Source organism: Drosophila innubila, chromosome X, assembly GCF_004354385.1.
Source record: "Drosophila innubila isolate TH190305 chromosome X, UK_Dinn_1.0, whole genome shotgun sequence".
NCBI classification, from domain to species: domain Eukaryota; kingdom Metazoa; phylum Arthropoda; class Insecta; order Diptera; family Drosophilidae; genus Drosophila; species Drosophila innubila.
The window spans coordinates 13,873,327-13,895,322 of record NC_047626.1 but is presented as its reverse complement, the minus strand read 5'-3'; the positions used below and the strand labels follow the sequence as shown (position 1 = coordinate 13,895,322).

The 21,996-nt window shown below is 34.8% G+C and overlaps 3 protein-coding genes across 3 annotated transcripts in view; 1 reads left to right on the top strand and 2 right to left on the bottom strand.

Annotated features, from left to right (window-relative positions):
* Positions 1-591: 591 nt before the first annotated feature.
* Positions 592-2,149, bottom strand: LOC117792165 (dolichyl-diphosphooligosaccharide--protein glycosyltransferase 48 kDa subunit). The gene is made up of 2 exons (XM_034632185.1): positions 1,981-2,149; positions 592-1,900 (listed from the first exon to the last, which is right to left on the bottom strand). Exons 1-2 carry the CDS (start codon positions 2,141-2,143, stop codon positions 693-695), a joined length of 1,371 nt encoding a protein of 456 aa, XP_034488076.1. The 5' UTR covers positions 2,144-2,149; the 3' UTR covers positions 592-692.
* Positions 2,150-3,171: 1,022 nt separating this feature from the next.
* Positions 3,172-21,996, top strand: part of LOC117782747 (sn1-specific diacylglycerol lipase alpha) — a 31,552-nt gene continuing 12,727 nt past the window's right edge. The window contains exons 1-8 of the mRNA XM_034619786.1: positions 3,172-3,724; positions 4,367-4,607; positions 19,359-19,453; positions 19,521-19,627; positions 19,696-19,800; positions 19,966-20,067; positions 20,672-20,849; positions 21,228-21,647. Coding sequence (XP_034475677.1) covers positions 19,359-19,453; positions 19,521-19,627; positions 19,696-19,800; positions 19,966-20,067; positions 20,672-20,849; positions 21,228-21,647 — 1,007 coding nt within the window. The 5' untranslated portion in view covers positions 3,172-3,724; positions 4,367-4,607. The remainder of the gene's footprint in view (positions 3,725-4,366; positions 4,608-19,358; positions 19,454-19,520; positions 19,628-19,695; positions 19,801-19,965; positions 20,068-20,671; positions 20,850-21,227; positions 21,648-21,996) is intronic.
* LOC117782759 (aldose 1-epimerase) lies at positions 13,895-15,121 on the bottom strand. The gene has a single exon (XM_034619794.1). It carries the CDS (start codon positions 15,113-15,115, stop codon positions 13,949-13,951), a length of 1,167 nt encoding a protein of 388 aa, XP_034475685.1. The 5' UTR covers positions 15,116-15,121; the 3' UTR covers positions 13,895-13,948.

Genomic DNA, 21,996 nt, shown 5'->3' with positions numbered 1-21,996 from the left:
AAGCCAATTTCGAGTAGACCATAAATTTCCGCCGGCGAAAAGTTTTCTACGAAATAGTATTCAAATTCGGTATTAGGTTTATTTTGCTGGGCCAACTCCAAATAATAAAAAAAAACCAAAATAGGTGCAAATTTATCCAGTTCATATACCTCTTACAATACAATTTTTCTTAATTTGTACATCGAAGTAAATTTAAAAATAAATATAATTTTATAATAGTCTACATTAGTTTTAAGATGACCTAATATTTTATGATTTTTATGTTATATTATAATTTAAGTGAACTTGTTATGTTTCCGAGCAGTTGAGTTCACTTCACTTCTCGATAAGCACTAAATTCCAAGAAAAGTGTCAATTATAGATCATTTAGTTCTGCAAATGAACTACGATGAACAAACTCCAGTGAGCTGTCGATGTTTTTATGGAAATCGATTTAATCTACTCGATAAATGGTCGCTTTCGCAAAAGTCGAGCTGTCGATATTTCGATGTATTTTTACATCACTAATAAAAAGAAAGTAATGTATCGATTGTTGGCTGTATTTGAATTTAAAGTTGTTTTACATGTTTTTAAAAAAGTAAACAAATGTTGTTATGTATGAATACAAATGGTTTTCATTTATTTCAATTGTAATTATTTAAATGTATGCTAAAGACATATTGATTTTCTCATTTTGTTCATTTAATAATGCTCTACTGCGTCTTCTTCTCATCCTTGGACGATTTGGACGTGGGCTCATCCTTAAAGTGCAAGAAGACAAACGAGAATACAAACAGTCCAATCATCATGGAGAAGGCACTGGTGTAATACGGGAATGCGCTGGGTATGAAGCGTTCATATTGTGTGTGCTCCAATGGACGCACCGACACCTGTGTCGTGTTATACAGATGGGTGTAACCGACGCGATCGTAATCAACCTTAAACTGATAAACGCCATAGACATCGGGAATCTTAAACCTGCCCTCGTAGCTGCCGCCATTGGTTTGCTTGAGGAAGGTGCGAACGAATGGATCGATGCGTACAAACTCCAGTTGAATGTCGTTAGCCTTGAATGGCTTCCATTTACCTTGGACGAGCTCCTCAATGCCAATGGTGTAGACAACGGGATCGGTGATGGTATATGCCTGCTCTGGTGGATGACTCTCGCCTTCCTTATTGTGCTGCACGGAAGCAACACGCAGCCGGCCGCTCTCCCCGAACACCCACTGACTTATGGATTCGGCAACAGCCTGATTTCCTGCCTGCTTGTGGAAGACACCGCTTTGCGCATATTGCACGGCCATGGTGAAGGTCTCGTCGGCAAAGAACTGCAGTGATCCAGAGAATACAACGCGTGCATTGTTGCGTGCCTGCAGAGCAGCAATTAACAATGTATTACGGCCCACAGCATGGGGATAGTCCGAGATGCTCGACTCAGGCTTGTAGCTATAGGCGCTGCTCTCGGCCGTCAATAGTTTCAATACCAATGGATTCTCCTTATCGGCAATGAGACCGGTGCCTCGGTACAACAACGGTGCTGCATCCGCTTTCCGATTCTCCTTGCCGACAACGCTGGCCGCATCAATTAAATTCAGCGCTGAGGTTAAAATCGTTGTGTGGTCACCGGCATCACTCACATCGTAGTGCAAATGATCAATGACAGCGGCATTCTCCTCATCCAGCTCAAAGCCGCACTCGGACGCAAATTCACGGAGTGCATCCCCGGACTTTTCACTGCCCGCAACCAAAACGTTGCCGCCGTCATCCACAAATTGCGACAGACGCTCGACGCTGATGTCGCCGCCAAATTCCTCAACGCTCGGTGCAAAGATAATTACATTCTTATACATGTACTCGCCATAGCGGGAAAGCAACAGTCCAGAGTCATCTGCTAGTTTATAAGTCAATTTAAATCCACGATCTATGAAATTAAAAAAGAAATTGTACACGTCAGAGGTTATGGATGTATGTGTGTGTGTATGTGTGTTCGATGCCGGTTACCTTGCAGTGATTTGAAGAAAATTGAATGAGTTTCTCGTATAGCCAAATTGTCTAATAATACGAGGGTATTGGCATCAGCCTCCAGCACTGCATTGCAATTATTAATTGCTATAAATACAATTAATAAAATTTTCCACATTCTGCAGCCGGATGGAACTTTCATTCACAATAGAGTTGTGTCGAATCGTTCGGACTAAGTTCTATTGAACTAGTCCCTAAAGTGAACAAACGAACTAAATCCCTGATTGTAGGTCATTTAGTTCAGTGACTAGAATTCAATATAGTAAGATCAATGAATAGATCCCAATCCTATCCCTTATGTGAAGTATATGCCCCTTCAAAATATAGCGGATTGGTGATAATTTTTAATCTGCCATTCTTATTAAAAATGCTCATATCAAATTTGTCCCGTTGGGAAAAAGTGCCGTTGCGGCGTCCTTAAACTGAGGGTTGCCCATTCAGTATAAATTTCCGATCTGGTTTGATTTTTTTTACTTAAAAAAATACGTAAAGGGTATTTTGAATTTTTATTCCTTTTTTCAAATTTTTTTAAAGATAGAATTCTTTTAAATTTTTGCAGATTTTTTTTTTTAGAAATTTCTATATATTTTGGTATAAATATATATGTATGTATTTTTTTAGAATTAAATTTTCTAACTTCTCTTCCCGAGGGCGGACGAACTTCAAACCTTTATTAAAATGGTAACCTTAATTTTGTCTAGTTTCTAATTTTTAATTTTCATCATTAATTTTTTACTGAGCTTTTTCGTTTTAAATTCGCACTTATTATCAGTAATTGGCGACAAGCCCAAGATCGAAAGTCGATAGATTGTTAATATAAAATATTATTATTAAATAAATAAGTGCTAGTTATTAAATCTAAAATAACTAAGCAATGGAAAATGGTGTTACTTTTAACAAATTTTTTGTCATTTTAAAATGACTTAAGCTTTTTAGTCTGGCAACGCCAAATTTTTCGCTGTTCGTAGCAAAAGCTTTGCTTACAGTTGAGCTTTCGTTTTTCGCTTTTAAACTGTATCTTATTGGAAAACGCTTGTTCGGCAATTCGAAATAAGTTTCAGTTGCAAAAAGCTGGCGTCGCGCGCGGACTCTGTGATACGGCGGCATTTTGCATTTACATTTTACATTGCTGACGCTGCGTGCGCGTTCGAGATTTTTTTAAGTGCTGTACAAAACTTAAGTTAAAAATCACTTGTGACAGCGATAAATAAGCATAATTTTAACTTACAACTCCAGCCATCAAGTTGAAGTGAAGAGAAAAAACAACATCATGCAGAGCTCATAAATAAATCTCAGCAGATACCGCAACAACAACAATAGAAATCGGGTATAAACAAACGTGTGCAAATCCATAAAAAGCAACAAGAACAATAACAATTGTAAATTGGGCTACCGAAAGCAAAAGCAATGGAAATTAAAGAAATAAAATCAATGACAAGATAATTAATTAAAGGTTGTTTATTGCTTAAATGCAAAATTTTGATGCTGATGCTGATAGACTAACGATGTATTGTTGTTGTCCTGGCGGTGGGGGTATTTATTTGGTGGTTGCGCCATCTGCTTTATGTATGAAATGTACACAGATATGTACATGGAAATTAAAATAATAATCAAAATTGAAAACTCAAGTGTATCAATTGACGGGTCAACTACTTAATTGAAATTCAAATATTGCCAGTTGCCTCTGTCTCCGTCCAAAACTGCAGTCAATGCAAAATGAATGGTAATTAATGTACATACATATGTACCTGTGGTGTGTGTGTGTGCGAGTGGGGAGAAGAGTGGTTGAGTGAGAGAGAAAGTGTGAGCAGCGAAGAAGTGTAGATGCAAAAACAAAAGTGCAAGTGCTAGTGACAGTTGTTGTTGTCGTTGTTGTGTTTATTATTGTCATTGCGATGTTAGTAGAGCGAAATTCAAATTTATCGATCGGCCAAAAAAAGAAGCAACACCATCACAAGAACAACAAAAAAAAGCACGCCGGATTAGGGTTACCATTACCAATGCAATTGGATTTCGACTGCTTTACCGGTCAGCGACGTTCAAGTCGACGCGGACGCCAACGGCAATGCCGATGCTGATGCCGACGTCGACGCCAGCACCGGCAAATAGCGGGACAAGGCCGTCAGTTTGCTGCCAGCTTTGCGGTCGCGTGAAAGTTCATTCCATGCTGTGATGAAGTGCAACGGCAACAGCGACTGCGACGGCGACGCAAAAAGTGAAATCTCGTCAGCTCTTCGCTCTGCTTGCTCTTTAGTTTCGTATTTGTGCGTGTATGTGTGTGCGTGAAACTGTAACACGAGTAAATAATAAACATAACCAACAACAACTCGCTGGCTTCCATTTTTATTTTTACATTTTTTTTAAGTTCATGTTTAGTCAAGTGAAATAACCAACTAGCGAAGCAAAAACCAAAGGAGACAAACCAAATAGAAACTGTGAAAAAAGAAAAGCAAAAGACGAAAATCAAAACGAATCGAACGTCATCTTTTGTCAAACATATTCTCCAATAAGAAGAAGAAGCGAAGAGGAACGACAACAACAAAAACAGCGGTGCTGCTTTGTTGCTGTAGCGGCAGCAGCCAGCGAGACGCTGGCAACAAATTGCGGTATGAATTACTTTAAATATGTACATATTGGTTATGCATTTGGTTAAGAAAGTGTTTATTATTTTTGTCTTAGAAGAAATTAAAAAAGCAATAATTTTTATTAAATTGAACTATTTAAAAAAAAACCAATTTGTGAATTTTTAATGTGTCTGAATAATTTCTTAACTAACTGTATTTTATGTACCTAAAATTTAAATTATGTTCTTAAATATGTATGTATGTATTTCATTTAAGTACGTACTGTCATGGACAAATGTAGATATATATTTACTGCTCTGCATCTTACATCCCTGCAGTTCAAAACCTAAAGAAAAAGTTGAGAAATCCATGATGAATTGTCCCTATTCGATAGCGAAAATTTAAGGACTTTGTATGGAAAACATTAAGGTCTTTAACACTGTGATGACCTACAATCGAGGACTGAGGAAACCTCACTAGGAATTCCCTAACCTTTTCCTCAGATAAACGTTAGGAACTACTCGTGGAACCCTGCCGAAAAATCCCCAGGCATTGAAGTGAAAAAATTTCAAATATATTGTTCTATTTGTGACTAGTCGGCGACTCTAACCATTAAGCCACGGGACTTAAAATTTTTGATTAACAATAATGTACAAATTGACTCCAATTTTAAAGTGCGCACAAGCAGCGGCCTATTGACGCTGGCAGAATTATTACAAAACTAACAACAAAACGTCCAGAAATGACAACAACAAACGATTGGGACAATCAAGCAAAGGGAATTTCGGAACTGCAGGGATCAAACTAACACACACACATACCAATTCATACACATCTAAATATGTACATATGTATAACTCAGTATTGTTTGGACTCTGGCAGCTTTTACTGTTTAGTTTGTAGTTTTGCCAAAATGCCAGAAACTGCATAATAAACACGCGAGATGAAATTTCAAAATTTAGTCCACAATTTGACAGCAGCAGCGCTGCAGCGCCAGCAGTAATAGCAAGCAGCAGCAGCAGTGGCAGCAGCAGAGGCAGCGCAGCGAGGCGTATTTGGCTAGCCACATGCACCGCTAATCATTTACTTATTCAGAGCATGGCCAAAATGTGGATGCATTACTTGAACTCAAATGTCAAATTCGCTAATGGATATAAATTTGAAATGCCACAGTTGTTATCCTATGCATTTAGTATAGTGTATTTAGCTGGCCATATCGTAAAATAAATAAAATCAATGTAATGATATTATGTTTTATTAAGATTTCTAAGGATTGTATGCATATCAAAACAATTTCCTAATAAACTTCATATATTTTTGAACTTAATTTTTTTGTGATTGTTAAAATGTCAATTAAAATTCAACATTTTATATTACTTTACATGTTGATTTTTAAAATTTGGTTAATTTAAACCGATTCCTTAAATATCTTTTAATTTTAAAATGTTTTTCAGTATTTATAACAATATTCATTAAAATAAATAAATTCTTTACTCAATTCTGATATGTATATCGAAAAATGTATTGAAAATTATTTGCTTTCTTATCAAGCTCTGCTCTGGAATCCATTTATTACAACTTTAAGAGCTAACATAATACATTATAATGTTTATGTTTATAGTTCATACATATGGGACTTATAAATTCGTTTGAACGGTTATGGAATTCAAGTTTCAATGTTGCCCCATAAAAATATATGACAGATTGTGTAAATTGGTACAGTAATTAACGTTGATCGATGCAAGGGACACATACAAATTAACAAGAATAGATGGTAATTAAAAGGAGAAGATGAAGAAGACTAAAAAGAAAAAATAAATAAATAAAAAAATACACCAACATACGCCAAAATGTGCTAAGAATAGACAAATAGCTGGCGCTGAAAATCGAAGACTATGGCGGCCTGCTGTTGCCGTGAGCTTTTAGTTAGCGAGGGTCGCTTTAAGCGTATGGCATTGGCACTGCTGGAGTGCCGCATGATGAGAAGTATTTCAGCATTAACGTTATCTGCTGTTTAATGTGTGCCCAGTTGCTTTTTGGGGGTTAGTTATTTTTGGGGACGACAATGTCGATGTTTCTATACAAGCACACACACAGAAATATACACACACACATACACCGACAGTCTAACAACCCCAAACTGTGGCATTCGCGATGCTGTTGCTAAAACTCGGAAAGAATTTTTTACCGGCGGGGATGCTCGGCTTTATATTTTTTATACTCTTTCTCATCCTCTTGCTTTTATCTAGCTCATCTCCTCGTCATGCTTTTGCTTGGCATTTGTATTGGCATACTCTTCTCTACACTGTCACACACATATACTGAAATAAAAAGATTTTTATCTGAAAACTAAGAATTTTGGTCAGAAAGTGCGTCGAGAACATATAATTCTTAAAGTTAGAATATACATACATCTTAAATAAGACCTAGTTCTTATTATAAGAACAAATGTACTCAAAAACTTAAAACAACAAATAAAAAAAAAAGAAATATTTTTAGATGTATAATTTTTATTATTTTGAATATTCCTGTACTATGTTTTTTTCTTGGACAGAGTGGGACTCAAACCCGCATTTGCTTTCAACTTACCAGAACACCATGTTCTTTAAATTAGTAGTTGGTCTTTTTTTTTCAGTGTACACACACATATTTACGTACACGTATTTCCATGCAAATGTCAAAGCTGCCAAGCGTCGACAACGTCGTCACTTCTCTCCATCTTCTAACCAGAGTTCCACAGACCCACAACACCCTCCCACCCCTTCCCCCCCTCCTGCGACGGGCATGCGGTGAGTGTAGCGGATTTTGCAGGAATTGCTGTTGTTTATTTTGTTGCTGCTGTTGTGTTGTGTTTGTTGTTGTTGTTCCCTTTTTTGGGTCTGGCATTCTACGCGCATTCTAGACCAAAAAGCAAGTGGGGGATGCGACAGTGCAAAAAGGTGCGTTTCACTTACTTTTCGGAAAGACGGGAAGAAAGGACAAAAGGACGGACAATGGTGTTCAACAAACTTTGTAAACTCACCACCAATTGTGCTAGTCAACACTCTCTCATTCTGTTTCTCTCTTCTCCCGCCGCTCTGTCTTTCTCTATTATTACTCTACTGCTCTGTGCTTTTTGTTGCCATTGTTGTTGTGTTGCTATTCCTCTTGTTCTTCTTACTGCCTTTGTTTTATTTAGCAAATTGTTTGGACAAACAATTGCATATTTTTGCAACACTCTTAAAATTTGAAGCGTGCAGCCTTTGCGGCCAAAATACATACTATGAAAATTGCGTCACTTAACACGTCGACGCCGGCGTTTCTGCTCCTTTGTATCTTTCTATCTACATATCTATCTACGCATGCAGAAAGCACATACATACATACATGTCTATGTAAAATGGACCTATACTTATGCATGTTTTTAACTTCGCCATCTTCACAAGAACAACAAATGAAAGCATCTCGAAATGCGCTAATTGCAAGTGCTCGATCACCAAATACCCTTTATAGTATAAATAATAATAAATAAATAAATAATAATATAATAAAGTTTATATAGTAAAATGATTCCATAAACTTAAATTTTAAACTAATATTGTTTTGTACTAGTTTAAACTTACATAAACATTCTATTCGACTATAAAATGTACATGTGAACGTAGGAGAATTTATTCCCCTTTAATTTTTAATCAGTTTTATTAAAGAGTAATACAAAGTACTTAAGCTTTGACATTATACCCTGGGCCCGATCTTAGCAATCGATAGCGTTTTAAAAAGCTAAAAGTTGTGGCTAACACAATTATTTTGGGATTTTTTTGGTTTTTGGCTGATTTTTAAAAATTTATCATGTGGAATACCTAAGTCTTAAGCACTCAAGCAATATCAAAGATGACTTGGCCAAAACTGGCCAAAATTAAATAAATGTACTTGAAATAAATGTTTTATTTTTTGATCATTTTAAACGTTAAATTAATTTTTTGTAACTACTTAAATTTTTATTAAATTTATCGTATGTAATATGTGCTAATAAAGACAAACTTTCGCAAAAAGGGGTCGATATGCAGGGTATTCAAAGATTCGGTTGCTTGCCAGTTATGCTTGGCTTAGCTTTTGTTTTTCCTTCCTTCTCTTTTTCTTGATATGCCATTTTCTTTTGGAACTCACACGCATACACACACACTTAAGCAGAAGCAAGAATACGGAAGCCAGCGCGCTCCATCTTAGTCGTTGTTATTGTTTTGTGGGGATTTCACTTCAAAAATATCTTAGACACACACACACATACACATACACACAAAAACTGTCGCATTCCTTGCATGATTCCTGTTTGGATTTTCTGCTTTTTCTTTTGCTGCTGCCACATTCCATTAAATACAACAAATACTAAAATACGATAAAGGCTGCTAAGAAATTAAAAGCAGCTACACACACACACACACCCACCAAAGAAATTAATGCCCATCCTGCGGCTAGGAATTACCCTGGTGTTAGATAAACGCACACTTACACATTCACACGCACACCAAACTTATATAGATAAATACTTACATACTTATATGTGCATATTTGTGTAACTATACGTATCTCATATATTTGACTTGGAGATTGCTGAAAAATGTCAAATGAGCAATATATGTTTGACCCAAAAAATAAAAGGAAAATCAAAAACTCAACCAATAAACTAAAGGTCCAAAGAGTGAAAGCAAAATGTATAGGTTATGTAGAAATTAAAAAATATTAAAAGGAAGAGAAAGAGAATGGGAAAGGGAAAAGAGACGATAAGGAGGCCACGGAAAAGGGAAAGGCAGTTGGCATTTAGCATTTTTTTCTAAGCGCCAATTTGTTTTACACACAATACGAGGTGAGTTCAATGAATAGTTGGTAAAGCTAGTGCTTAGTTTGATAAAACTTGATTTGATTATGATTTAATTTTGATTTAGGGAAAATTATTGGATTAAAATTCATAAATTATAAGTGAAAACCGGAAAAGGCCCGATAAAAAAAATTGTTTAGCAGAAAAGAACGTGTTCTTTTTGAAACGGATGCATGCTTTACTTACTTAACTTCTTATTTAAAACTTTTAATTTTCTAAGGTCATTCTAAAAATATACATAAACAAGACACGTTCTAAGCAAAGAATCAGGATATTCGAAGTTCTCGATATGAAGAATCTGCAATATATAATCTCGGCAAATTTTATTGTTTTTTTAACTGTCCACAGAAAATTCTTAAGTAACTTAGAGTGTAACTATTATTATTCGATTTTAATCGAATGTGTGAACGAATCGTTTTGATTTTGGGTCTTTAGTCGATTTTCTGGCAACACCCCCGTTGTGTACATTCGTGATGCTTGTTGGAAATGTTGCCTTGCCATATGCAATAGTTTATTTTATAGTATTATCGCCTTCATCATTGGCGTCATAAACAACCGACGTCGACTTGTGACCAAGGCATGGTCATGAAACTTTTCTTGATTTTTGTCTCTCTTCCTCCTTTGCTATCTCTTTAACTTTTTCCCACTTTCTCTATCTGTCATTTTCTGCGTGGCCTTTTAGTTGGTTTCCGCTCGACGCCTCTGATGGTGATGCCATTGTTTTTATGACGCCACTTTCAAGCAAACACACATCGCATCTGTGTGTGTGTGTGTGAGTGTGTTTGAATGCACTAAACACTAATACAAAGCTCAGCTTTGTAACATCCGTTTTGTTTGACTTGCCTGAGTCAACAAAATGCTGATGTGTTGCTTTAGAAGCTGTCAATCAGCTGTTAATACGCAGGAAACCCGAAACGGGGATTTCCCTTCATTGGACAGGGTCACAGGACAGAGGTATGTTGGAGAACTGCTTAAGTATTTCAAACATTAGATAATTTCTAATACCTATTTTATTGCAATCCGAGTGTAAGATGGATGCAGATATCAACATGAAATTAAAGACAACAGATCAAACTAAGTTAATTTAAAATTCATTATAATCAAGATTATTAGATAAGAAGATTATTGAAAAATATATATAACTGCTTTTTGTAGAATTTGTAAGAAATATATGAAACGTACAGATTACATACAACAGCATAAATAAATCGATATCGATATAAGTTGAGAGACTTTTTTGCTGATATTATTTAGATATTCTTAAATATGGAAGGATAGATAACCATGGAATAACACTGTAACCGGTACCGGAACGTTAACCGAAACAATAGTTTAATTTTTAGTACCGGAACTGAAATCGTAACCGAATGAAAATTCTGTCAGGAACCGAATACCGAAACGTTTGTACCGGTACGGTTGTAGTTAAGTTGCTAGGTCAAAGATTTGTCCAACTTCCAACTGTCATAACTTGATCAAAACTGAATAGATTTTCAAACGGAATGTCATTTTGATCATGATTTGGCCTCTTAATTCATTCTGCATTCAAATTTTCTTCATTTAGAAAATTTAATTATTTTTGACCAAGATTCAATATCGATGCTAAGGGTCCCCCCTTTGAAATTTCAAAAATTCAAAATTTTAAATCTAGAGTTTTCACTTTTAATCAACTCTTTATATCGTAATTAGTATAAAACAACACTTTAAACTTGATTCTGAGGACTTTCATTTTTTTGTAAAAAATCATGTGAAATTGAACAAAAATTTGGACTTGTAAAGTGGCTAAATCCGCAGTCTGACCAACTTCAAACTGTCATAGCTTGATCAAAACTGAACCGATTTCTAAGCGGAATGTCATTTTAATCATGATTAGGCATTTTAATTCATTCTGCATTTAAATTTGTATTAAATTCTTAAAAAAAAATATATTTCTCTAGATGCTACAAGATATTGATTTCGATGCTAAGGGTCCCCCCTATGAAATTTTGAAAATTCAAAATTTTAAATCTCAAGTTTTCAATTTTAATCAACTCCTTATATCGTAATTAGTATAAAACAACACTTTAAACTTGATTCTGAGACCTTTCATTTTTTTGTAAAAAATCATGTGAAATTGAACAAAAATTTGGACTTGTAAAGTGGCTAAATCCGCAGTCTGACCAACTTCAAACTGTCATAACTTGATCAAAACTGAACCGATTTCTAAGCAGAATGTCATTTTAATCATGATTAGGCATTTTAATTCAATCTGCATTTAAATTTGTATTAAATTTAAAAAAAAAAATATTTTTCTCTAGATGGTACTAGATATTGATTTCGATGCTAAGGGTCCCCCCTATGAAATTTTGAAAATTCAAAATTTTAAATCTCAAGTTTTCAATTTTAATCAACTCCTTATATCGTACTTAGTATAAAACAACACTTTAAACTTGATTCTGAGACCTTTCATTTTTTTGTAAAAAATCATGTGAAATTGAACAAAAATTTGGACTTGTAAAGTGGCTAAATCCGCAGTCTGACCAACTTCAAACTATCATAACTTGATCAAAACTGAACCGATTTCTAAGCGGAATGTCATTTTAATCATGATTAGGCATTTTAATTCATTCTGCATTTAAATTTGTATTAAATTCTTACAAAAAAATATTTTTCTCTAGATGCTACTAGATATTGATTTCGATGCTAAGGGTCCCCCCTATGAAATTTTGAAAATTCAAAATTTTAAATCTCAAGTTTTCGATTTTAATCAACTCCTTAAATCGTAATTAGTATAAAACAACACTTTAAACTTGATTCTGAGACCTTTCATTTTTTTGTAAAAAATCATGTTAAATTGAACAAAAATTTGGACTTGTAAAGTGGCTAAATCCGCAGTCTGACCAACTTCAAACTATCATAACTTGATCAAAACTGAACCGATTTCTAAGCGGAATGTCATTTTAATCATGATTAGGCATTTTAATTCATACTGCATTTAAATTTGTACTAAATTCTTAAAAAAAAATATTTTTCTCTAGATGCTACTAGATATTGATTTCGATGCTAAGGGTCCCCCCTATGAAATTTTGAAAATTCAAAATTTTAAATCTCAAGTTTTCAGTTTCAATCAACTCCTTATATCGTAATTAGTGTAAAACAACCCTTTAAACTTGATTCTGAGACCTTTCATTTTTTTGTAAAAAATCATGTAAAATTGAACAAAAATTTGGACTTGTAAAGTGTCTAAATCCGCAGTCTGACCAACTTCAAACCTTCATAACTGAATGTCACTTTTAATCATTAGAAAGAAAAAAACTGAAATAGAACCTTTTACCGAAATAGTTATTTCTAGACGTACCGGAACCGAAACCGTAACCTATGTTCGTTTCGGTTTGATTCCCTGTAGCTAACACATTTGATAATTGAGATGCTATTTTATTAAGAAATAGTATCAAATATCACGAGATAACAGATTATACATTAATATATCCAAGCTTGAGACATTTTTTAAAACTAAGATGATTAGATAAGGATGATTATATCATGCGACATACTTTTTCGCAAGGATTAAATAGATTAAAATTCATAGTTTTAGACCTTTTTTCAATAAGACTATTAGATGCTAAAGTATGAATAACTTTTACACACAGTTGCAATCCTTCAGCTGAAAGTAAAACGAATGCTTTATGAAAAAAATGCCGTTTAAGCTTAAAAATGAAAGATTACCGGGGGCGGCCCAGACACATTAGCGGCTCGTTGGCTAAAAGGAAGGCAGGCACTCTGTTAACCGGCCACAAAGGGCACACTTGCCGCACATTTCTATATTATGGGGTATACGTGTATAGTTAAGACCCAACCGGAGCAGCGATAAAGTCGACGCCAACATGGAAGCTTTGGCATTTTGCTAGCATTTAAGTTTTTAAATTGGTTGGGAACACGTCGTCACGCAAATGCGGCCCCAAAAAAACATTAGAACTTTGTACCCGCTATTCCATAAAGTTGCCTTAGAATGTCTCTCTTTACCGCACTTCTTTCTGTCTCTCACTCTCTCTCTCTCTCTCATACCCTCTTAGCAATTAACTCAACGGCTAGCTATGTAAATATTGCATTTATGTGGTTAGAAGCTAAACCATAAAACAAATTATCGTTCACATTTTTTTTAGCCATCTTTTTAATGGCAAGTTTATTAGGTTGTCGTAATATTCATTTAGTAATAGTTACTTGGTTACTTAAAAAATAAAAATAAAAACATTTCTTGGGTCGTAGAACCTGGAATTGATTTGAACCTAAAGTCAATCTGTTATCCATATTATATTATATTAATGTTAATGTGAGTGTTAATGCTAATGTTATTTTTAATGTTAATGTCAATGCTGTACACTGTACAGCATTCAACTTGTCTATAAAACAGACTTCCAAAAAAAATAAACATAATATGGGTTATGTATACTTTTATACATTTTATTTATGTATCTGAATAAAGAAATTACATGTAAAATTTAGTTGACGCCAAACGAAACATTTATTTAATCCCCATATAATAATGGCATATCTAAGTGTATCTAACGATATCGTCACCGAGCTCTTCTAATTCCTCCGGAAGGGCGCAACATTTCCAGGATTCCTGTACTCCAAATGTATAGATGGTCTCGTGAAAGTACAGTTCACTTGGCATTATGAATGCTGTGGGAAAGTCTAGGTTGTTCATGGTATCGGGGAACTTTTCCAGCTGAACGCTAAAGCCGGAAAACTGAAAATATCTGGCACAGTCCTTGCCCATAATCGGTTCCTCATCCCGTGTATCATCCGGAAATTCGTTGGCCGTGCAAAATCTCATGCCCGGCTGATTACTATGAATCTCCATAAATCTACCGGATTCGGGATGCAAAAATCGGCCAACAAAGTGTACGACATTTGCATCAAAGTCTTTATCGATGGCATAACACACATCGAAACCGGGCACAGACTTATTCTCAAACTGTCTCAAACGATCCCCAATAAATGCGGGTACTCGCATGTCATAAACCGTATTATTTACAACAGAAAATCGGCCCGTTGGCATTGAATCATCATTCGTTTCGATTGTATGATCGGCGGCTATTACCAGACGATGTTCCAGAATACCCTTTCGGCCCGCCCTTTGTCCGGCCAGATTAAAGTAACAATGATTACTGATATTTACAGGAGTTGTTTGATCTGATCTTGCCTCGATTCGCATATAGAAACGGTTGTCATCGTCCATGGTGAAGTGGAGTAGGACAGTCAATTCACCTGGATAACCCTCGTGTCCATCCGCCGAGACATGACAAAGGGTCACACCATCGGGACGAATCATATGCAAATCCCAAATGATCCTATCGAATCCAATGTTACCGCCATCAATTTGATGTTTATCATTTAGATTCTTCGTTACGAGCACCTTTCGCCGGTCCATAATGAATTCACCGTTTGCCACCCGATCTGCCACACGACCCAACATACAACCGAATCTTTTATCACGATTCGCTTCATAGCCGGCAATATCATTAAAACCCAAGACAACATCTTCCACGTTATGGTATGCATCCGGACAACTGATTCTCTGTATTGTCGCTCCCAATTGGATGACTGACACGGAAAGATGATTCGAATTGCTGATCGTATAACGACGTACCACCTGCGCCTTCTCCGTAAACGGATTGATCGCAATACCGAATATATCCTCCACAGTTTTAACCATTATATAATTTATTAAATTTTTAAATTTTGTTTAGATTTGTTAAAACTTTCTATTTTAAAATTTATGATTTTTTTTGCATTTTATCGAAAATTATTTGTAGAATTTAAATTTCATTTTAAATGATTAAAGTTGAAAAGGGTAGCTTGGATAAAAATCAGGGCCGCAAACTGGTTATGAACCGGTTCTGTTCGGGGCTTTAGGCTACCTGAGTCGGATCGTAAACAGAAACTTTGAAATTCTTTTCTCCGCAAACCCGAACCCCAATCGAACCAGTTTCTTAAATAAAATGTTTGGTTCGATTAAAAAAAAAAAAAAGCATAATTTTCATGATTTTCTAATATGTCGCATCTGTTTAAGACTTCGAATAATAAATCATAAAATAATTAGTTTTATTCAAATCTTCAAATTAAATATGATCACGTACAAAATTAAATTTTTTTTAAATATTTAAATGAGTCTTGTTTTATGATTCGAACCGAATCTTTTCCAATCATTTTTGTGGCAAGAGTCTTATTCAGGGGTGTCACAGAAAGCGAAACCAACCGAAATTCTCTCAAAACTCCATACATTTTTGGAAGATTTTCGGTTGGTTCAGACAAAATACTCTCGTAGCTAGAATTGTGTATGAGGCTAAGAAGTTTCAAGGCATTGGAAGTGTTCCATTTCATCAATACTTCTATCTTTATTGGCAACGTAATTTTCTGACGAGGTAAAAGTCTAGAAACGAAAGCATATTCAAACTCCAAAATTTGTAAAATTACATGTTGTGACAAAGGATATTAATAAGTGCAAAGCGAATTCTTTATTCTTCCAGTATGTACCTTCTTTCTTGTATGTATATATAGATATGAAGGTTAAAATAATTTGATATGAAATGTGTTTATCGCGCCTAAAGAAAAATCCATCATCGCGATAACTTCCACTTTGATGCGGTCTTCAAGGCTTTTAAAAACATGTTTTTCACCTTTGGGTGACGTTAATGTACCTCTCTTAGTTCAGTGTCGAAACTATAAGCCAGTTATCATTTAAATGACCCAGGAGTTGATGTACACTACAAGGTTTGAGTTTCATTGACAATTTAGAACTTTGCCGAATTTTGTTGAGACATTTTAAGAGCTGGTGCCAAATTAAAATCAAAGCTCTTCAGTCACTCAAGAAAACTGATAATTAATTTTGAATAATCTTGTCGGTTAATAATTTACTTAAAACAAACTGTTAAGTTGCCGCCTCAACTTCAAGTTAATGTTAACATGCACTTTAACTTATCTTTCGACTTATGCCTTTTTTACTTTAGTCTAAACTAACAAAACTTAGCTAGCAGTTTAACTGTACGATAAATACCCGCAATGTTTACAGGATTGCCAGCAATTACTGTGATTGACTAATCAACTTATCTTTTAAAGGGTGTTAATCGAATGACGTGGCGTTGCCACACATTGTGAAAACCCAAGTACATTTATATCAAAAAGAAAGCTTAATAATGATTGAGTGCGGTTCGAGGTTCACTTCATGTCCGGTTTGGTTGGTACGGGTACGGTTATGGGTACGGGTTCGGGTTCGGGCTCGGGTTCGTTGGCTTTTCTACACGCGCAGATAAGTTAAGCAATCGACTTGCATGCAAAAGAGTCTTATCTAATCGAAAATATCGGGGTTTTGCATTGCGAACTGTGATCTACTTATGTTCGATTTATGATATACTCTATAACGTACTGAAGGTGCTTCATTTAATTATCGTTGCGGGCTAGTTTTAATTATTTTTACCAATAATTGTGACAAGCATAGTTAATATTCATTATGGTCATATCTATAATAATACAACATGTGACCCAATGCAAGCCCATCTATCTATCTATTTATCTGTTTAATTGTAATTGCCATAAATTGCGGCGCTTAAATCAAACGGATCTCCCGGCCATGAGCTAATGACAATGGCCCACGGCTCATTGGCCAAACTCTTAGTTCTGTTACTATTCCCATTCCCATACAACGGTTTTCCATTTACAGTCGCTTTGCTTGTGTTATTGCATTTATTTAAAGGTAATAGTTATTGGTTTCTTTATTTAAAAACCAGGTCAATTACGTGTCACATTATAATATGCACATTCGAATCGATAGCATTATTAAATATTTGTATTGATTGCAAATTTAAGGGCAAGTGTTTTTCCCAAATCAATTTCCCATTCAAATTGCAACATGCCGATATCTGAAGGTTAGGAATTTTAAATTTCTTCATTCAGATTTGTCCCTTATGTAGTTTTTCTGAATATATTATAATTAATTATTTATATACCCTATAGATATAAACAGGTATAATGTGTTTGGCAGAATGTATGTAACATATATCATAAAGTAAGTCGTGAATCTATGCACAATCTGTAATAAATACGTTTTCGCTAGTTTCTTCGCTGTTCTACACATGTTCCGGAATATTTTTACATAATATTATTCGTAATAAAAGTACAAACAATCTAAGTTCAAGGTCCGATGCTTCATCTATAAATACAACCATTAGTGTGTCGAAAAATGATAAAAGTGATTTTAGTCATACCTATTAAAGTAACACATGACGAAATTGAAAGCTGACAGTAGTAAAGTTTATATATATGAATAGTCTTAGTACAAGGTACATTTATTAGAATGTGTGGTCAAGCGATAGCATTGATAATCATAAATGTACAGATGTACAATAAATTTGTAGATTAGGAAATACGAAATTAGTAAACAAGTTTTAAATGGTAGCAAGTACAATGCTAAGCTAAAATCTAAGTACTTTCTATATACATATTTAAATATACAATATCCTATTATTTTATAGAAATACTATAATAAAATCTACATTATTTTTGTTTAAATTTTTTGACTTTCTTTAGAAAAGGTTATAACTAAGATATACAAGGCAACTTTTAGAAGGCATTCAGATTTTAAAGCAAGCGTATTTAAAGTAATGAACCGCGCTGTACTTAAGTAGATTAAGTGCGAATGTTTTTAAAGTTTAAAGGGACTTTTCCACACTTGTGTATGTGTAGCATACATAAGTAACTCCATATGCATATGTTATTTAACACACTTCCTTTATCCCCTCCCTGTCACGCCACCTTCCTCTTGTCCACATTACACCGTATAAAGCACCCTTGTCGACTATGTTTGCAAGTTTACTTTGTTTGCTGTTGTATTTTGTTGCAAGAGACAGCTTGCAACCTTAAGCTGTCCAAGTTGCCATTGCGCGCTCAGAGTTGAGCTCGTGGCTCAGTTACGCTTTGGGTGGTTGGGGTTTACATATGGATTAGGTTATATGGTATGGGCCGGGTTGAGGTTGCCAAGTGTTGCCGTCAACGACTGCATTGTTGCATATAGGGAAACGTTTCAATGTTGTTCAGCAACTGTGACAGCGACATGGGGAATCCACGCCAGACATGACATACATATGCAAGTGTACAATATACATTTACTTGTACATATATGCTAGAATATTTAAAATTTCACAAAGTAAAAATGAATTTGAAAATGCAACAAACTCTATTAAAAATAAGATTTTCACTAGAAAAAAAAATTAAAATGTAAGTTAAGCATGGCTATTAATCTTCTCTACTCTACTTTATTAAATTCTCTCTTCTACAAGTTGAAGCGAACTCTCCTCTATGTCACTTTAAAGTTTAAACAAATAAAAATGAACTTCTTTTCTGATTAATGTAAAATTTTTAAAGCCCTGATTGCAAACTCAAGACATTAAAATAAACTTAGCATACCGTACACTGCCATTAAAAGAGTGTGTCACGCTATGAATGATGAACTATTATTTCTGGAGGATGAGTCTTATTGAAGCAAATAAAGTTAAGCGAAAGAGGTTAAAAATGTACCTTCAAGAGGAATGTACGCATTCCTTGTACATAGTTCTTCATTCATTCAACTTTAAAGTTAAAACATTTTTTTTTTAAACTTATGTCAAAAAATGAATACAGATTTATTTCATAAATATTCAAATAATTCCTCTTAGATGTGAAATTAACAGTGCAGTGTTGTGTGTAAAATTGTTTATTACAAGTTAATTGTCTCATCTGTTTTGTCTCATCCTAATGGAAGAAAAACTAGGATAATAATGGCATATACGGGGCTATTGTATTTCTTACAATCAGCTTTATAAATTAATTAGTTAGCCATTTCACAAACGCTAAGCATTTAAACCGCTAAGGGTGGAAAGCTAGTATTAAATTATTCCTAATTTTTTTCCTGTTTATCTTTACAGATGCCTGGACTCGTGGTCTTCAGACGTCGTTGGTCTGTCGGCTCTGATGATCTAGTGGTGCCAGGCGCATTTCTCTTGGCGCTACATTTTATATGGTGAGTGGAATTGGAGGCATTTTTTGTTTGTTTAAATATTTATTTTATTCTCTATCTTTCTATACAGTTTTGTGCTTGTCGCCGTCTCGTTAGTCTTATTTGAGTACAACACAAATGTTTTAAGTGTAAAACTATTGTTTTATCATCTAATAGGATACTTATTAATACTATTTTGTAAGTAAAAGTCATCTCTAAAGTCTAGACTCCATTGATATACAGATTAACCATTTCTCGATTTGCAGTTTCAATATGTGTAGAAATAGGCATTTGTGTGATCTCGATGCGCGGGAGCATTTTAGATTCCGAGGCCCGCACATCGATCAATATATGGATATATCTCAAGAGCTGTAAGTCTATTATCAGAAGTGCCACAGAAAACGAAACCAACCGAAAATCTCTCAAATCTCCATACATTTTTGGGAGATTTACGGTTGGTTTCGTTTTCTGTGACACCCCTGTGTATAGCCATTTATCGATAACTCCCAATTAATCGATGACTCCTTATTTAACAGTGGTTATATTATTCGATATTGCTTGGCTGATAATGGGCTCAATTTGGCTCTCGCATTATTATATCGAAGCGCCCATCGACGAGGCCAAAAAGATCTTCATTGGTGAGTAATTTGATTCGAAGATCAATAGAACCTATAAATGTTGAGTAAATAATTATATGTATTGTAGTGTTACAAAAACAAGTACAATTTTAATTTGTTTAAATTTTTTTTTAAATAAATGTTGCTCCATAGCTGACTTTACAGTTTACTTAATTTTTATTTTTATTTGTATTTTAGCTTTAAGTAAATTAAGGTTATAAGTTATAACTAATTCTTTGGTTCCCCTCTAAATAGTTTTTCGGTTTCTTTGGTATTTTTAGCTAATTGCAATCGAAATAATTTTTATATAAAATCTTGGCTTTTTCCTTGGAGTTTTTTGTTCTAGTGAACTAGTTCCTTTCGAGTTGAGATTAGCCTTTATTTAAATAGTTTTTTTTTTATGTTAAAGATTCGTTGCTATTTACTTTGAAATTTTATGGTCAACTGAATTAGTTCGAATTTAAAACTAGTTCCAGTAGGTTTTATAGTTAGAAAGTTACTCGACAAATGAATTTAAAATTAATTTTAACTGGTTCTTTACCTATTTTTTGCTTTTGTCAGTTCAGTGAAAACTAATTAATTTGATATAACCAAAAAGTATCTTGACTTTAACACCCTATCACAGCCATCATTATATGCAATTGGACGCTGTTGTTTATCACACTGATAACCATCTGGTGCACATTCGATGCAGCCGGTCGTTCCTGGGTCAAGATGAAGAAATATCAGCGATCTATGCGTGAGACTGAGTCGCGGTTCAACTATAAGCGAAGCAACAGCATGAATCGCAATTGGAGGCAACGGTGAGTGACCTCTAGTTTGTAACCGTTACTTTTACCCTGAAATAGGTCATGATTGGTCAAGTAATTTGTCATATTAACGTTGTTTTTTTTTTGCGTGTATTTATGATCGATTAGTTTCCAAAGATACGATTTATTTAAATTAATTGTTACTCGCAGTATTTTTGACGGACTTTCGAATATTACAACGCGTTTCAAGTAATATTTTTTTTACACTGAAATCTAAATATGTTTATTAGTGATGTGTATCAAAGCAGAACATCTATCCTAGAATAATATCTAATATTTGTCATTATAAAATCCAAAAATCAATATATAGAAATCGTTGTATCCATATTTTTCATATTACTACTAATTGTGATCCCTTGAAATTCTTTTTAGGAAGGTAATGCGAGCATATCAGGACAGTTGGGATCATCGCTGTCGTTTACTTTTCTGTTGCATGGGCTCATCGGAGCGGAATAGAAATTCCTTTACGGATATTGCACGTCTGCTTAGCGACTTTTTTCGTGAATTGGACGTGGTGCCATCGGATGTGGTCGCCGGTTTAGTGCTATTGCGCAAATTCCAGCGCCTGGAGCGTGAGGCCATTGTCAGACAGCGCAAGAATGGCACCTATGAGTTCCTCAGCGGCGTGCCCATTACGGAGCGCACACAGTTCCTAGCACTCAACGATGCCAAAAACTATGATTTCTTTCAGACTGTCATACATTACATGTACTTTGCCCAAGGCGCCTACGGTTGGCCCATGTATGTCATCATCAATCGCAGCAAAATGTGGCATCTCCTACCCGAGCTCAAGTGAGTATTGATTAAAGTCTGATAGCAGGGAATAACACCGTAACCGGTATCGAAACCGTTAACCGAAACTAACCGTTTCATTTTTAGTACCGGAACTGAAACCGTAACTTAAATTAATTCTTTTACAAGAACCGAAAATCGAATCGCTTGTACCGGTACGGTTGTGGTAAAGTTGCTAAGTGATAGAATTGACAATCTTCCAACTGTCATAACTTGAAGAAAATTGGCCCGATTTTTATTCGGAATGTCATTTTTATCATGGTTTGGCATATTAATTCATTCTGCATTTAAAGTTAATTAATTTTGTAAAAAAAAAAATTTCCACTAAATATGGGTTTAGATTTTAATG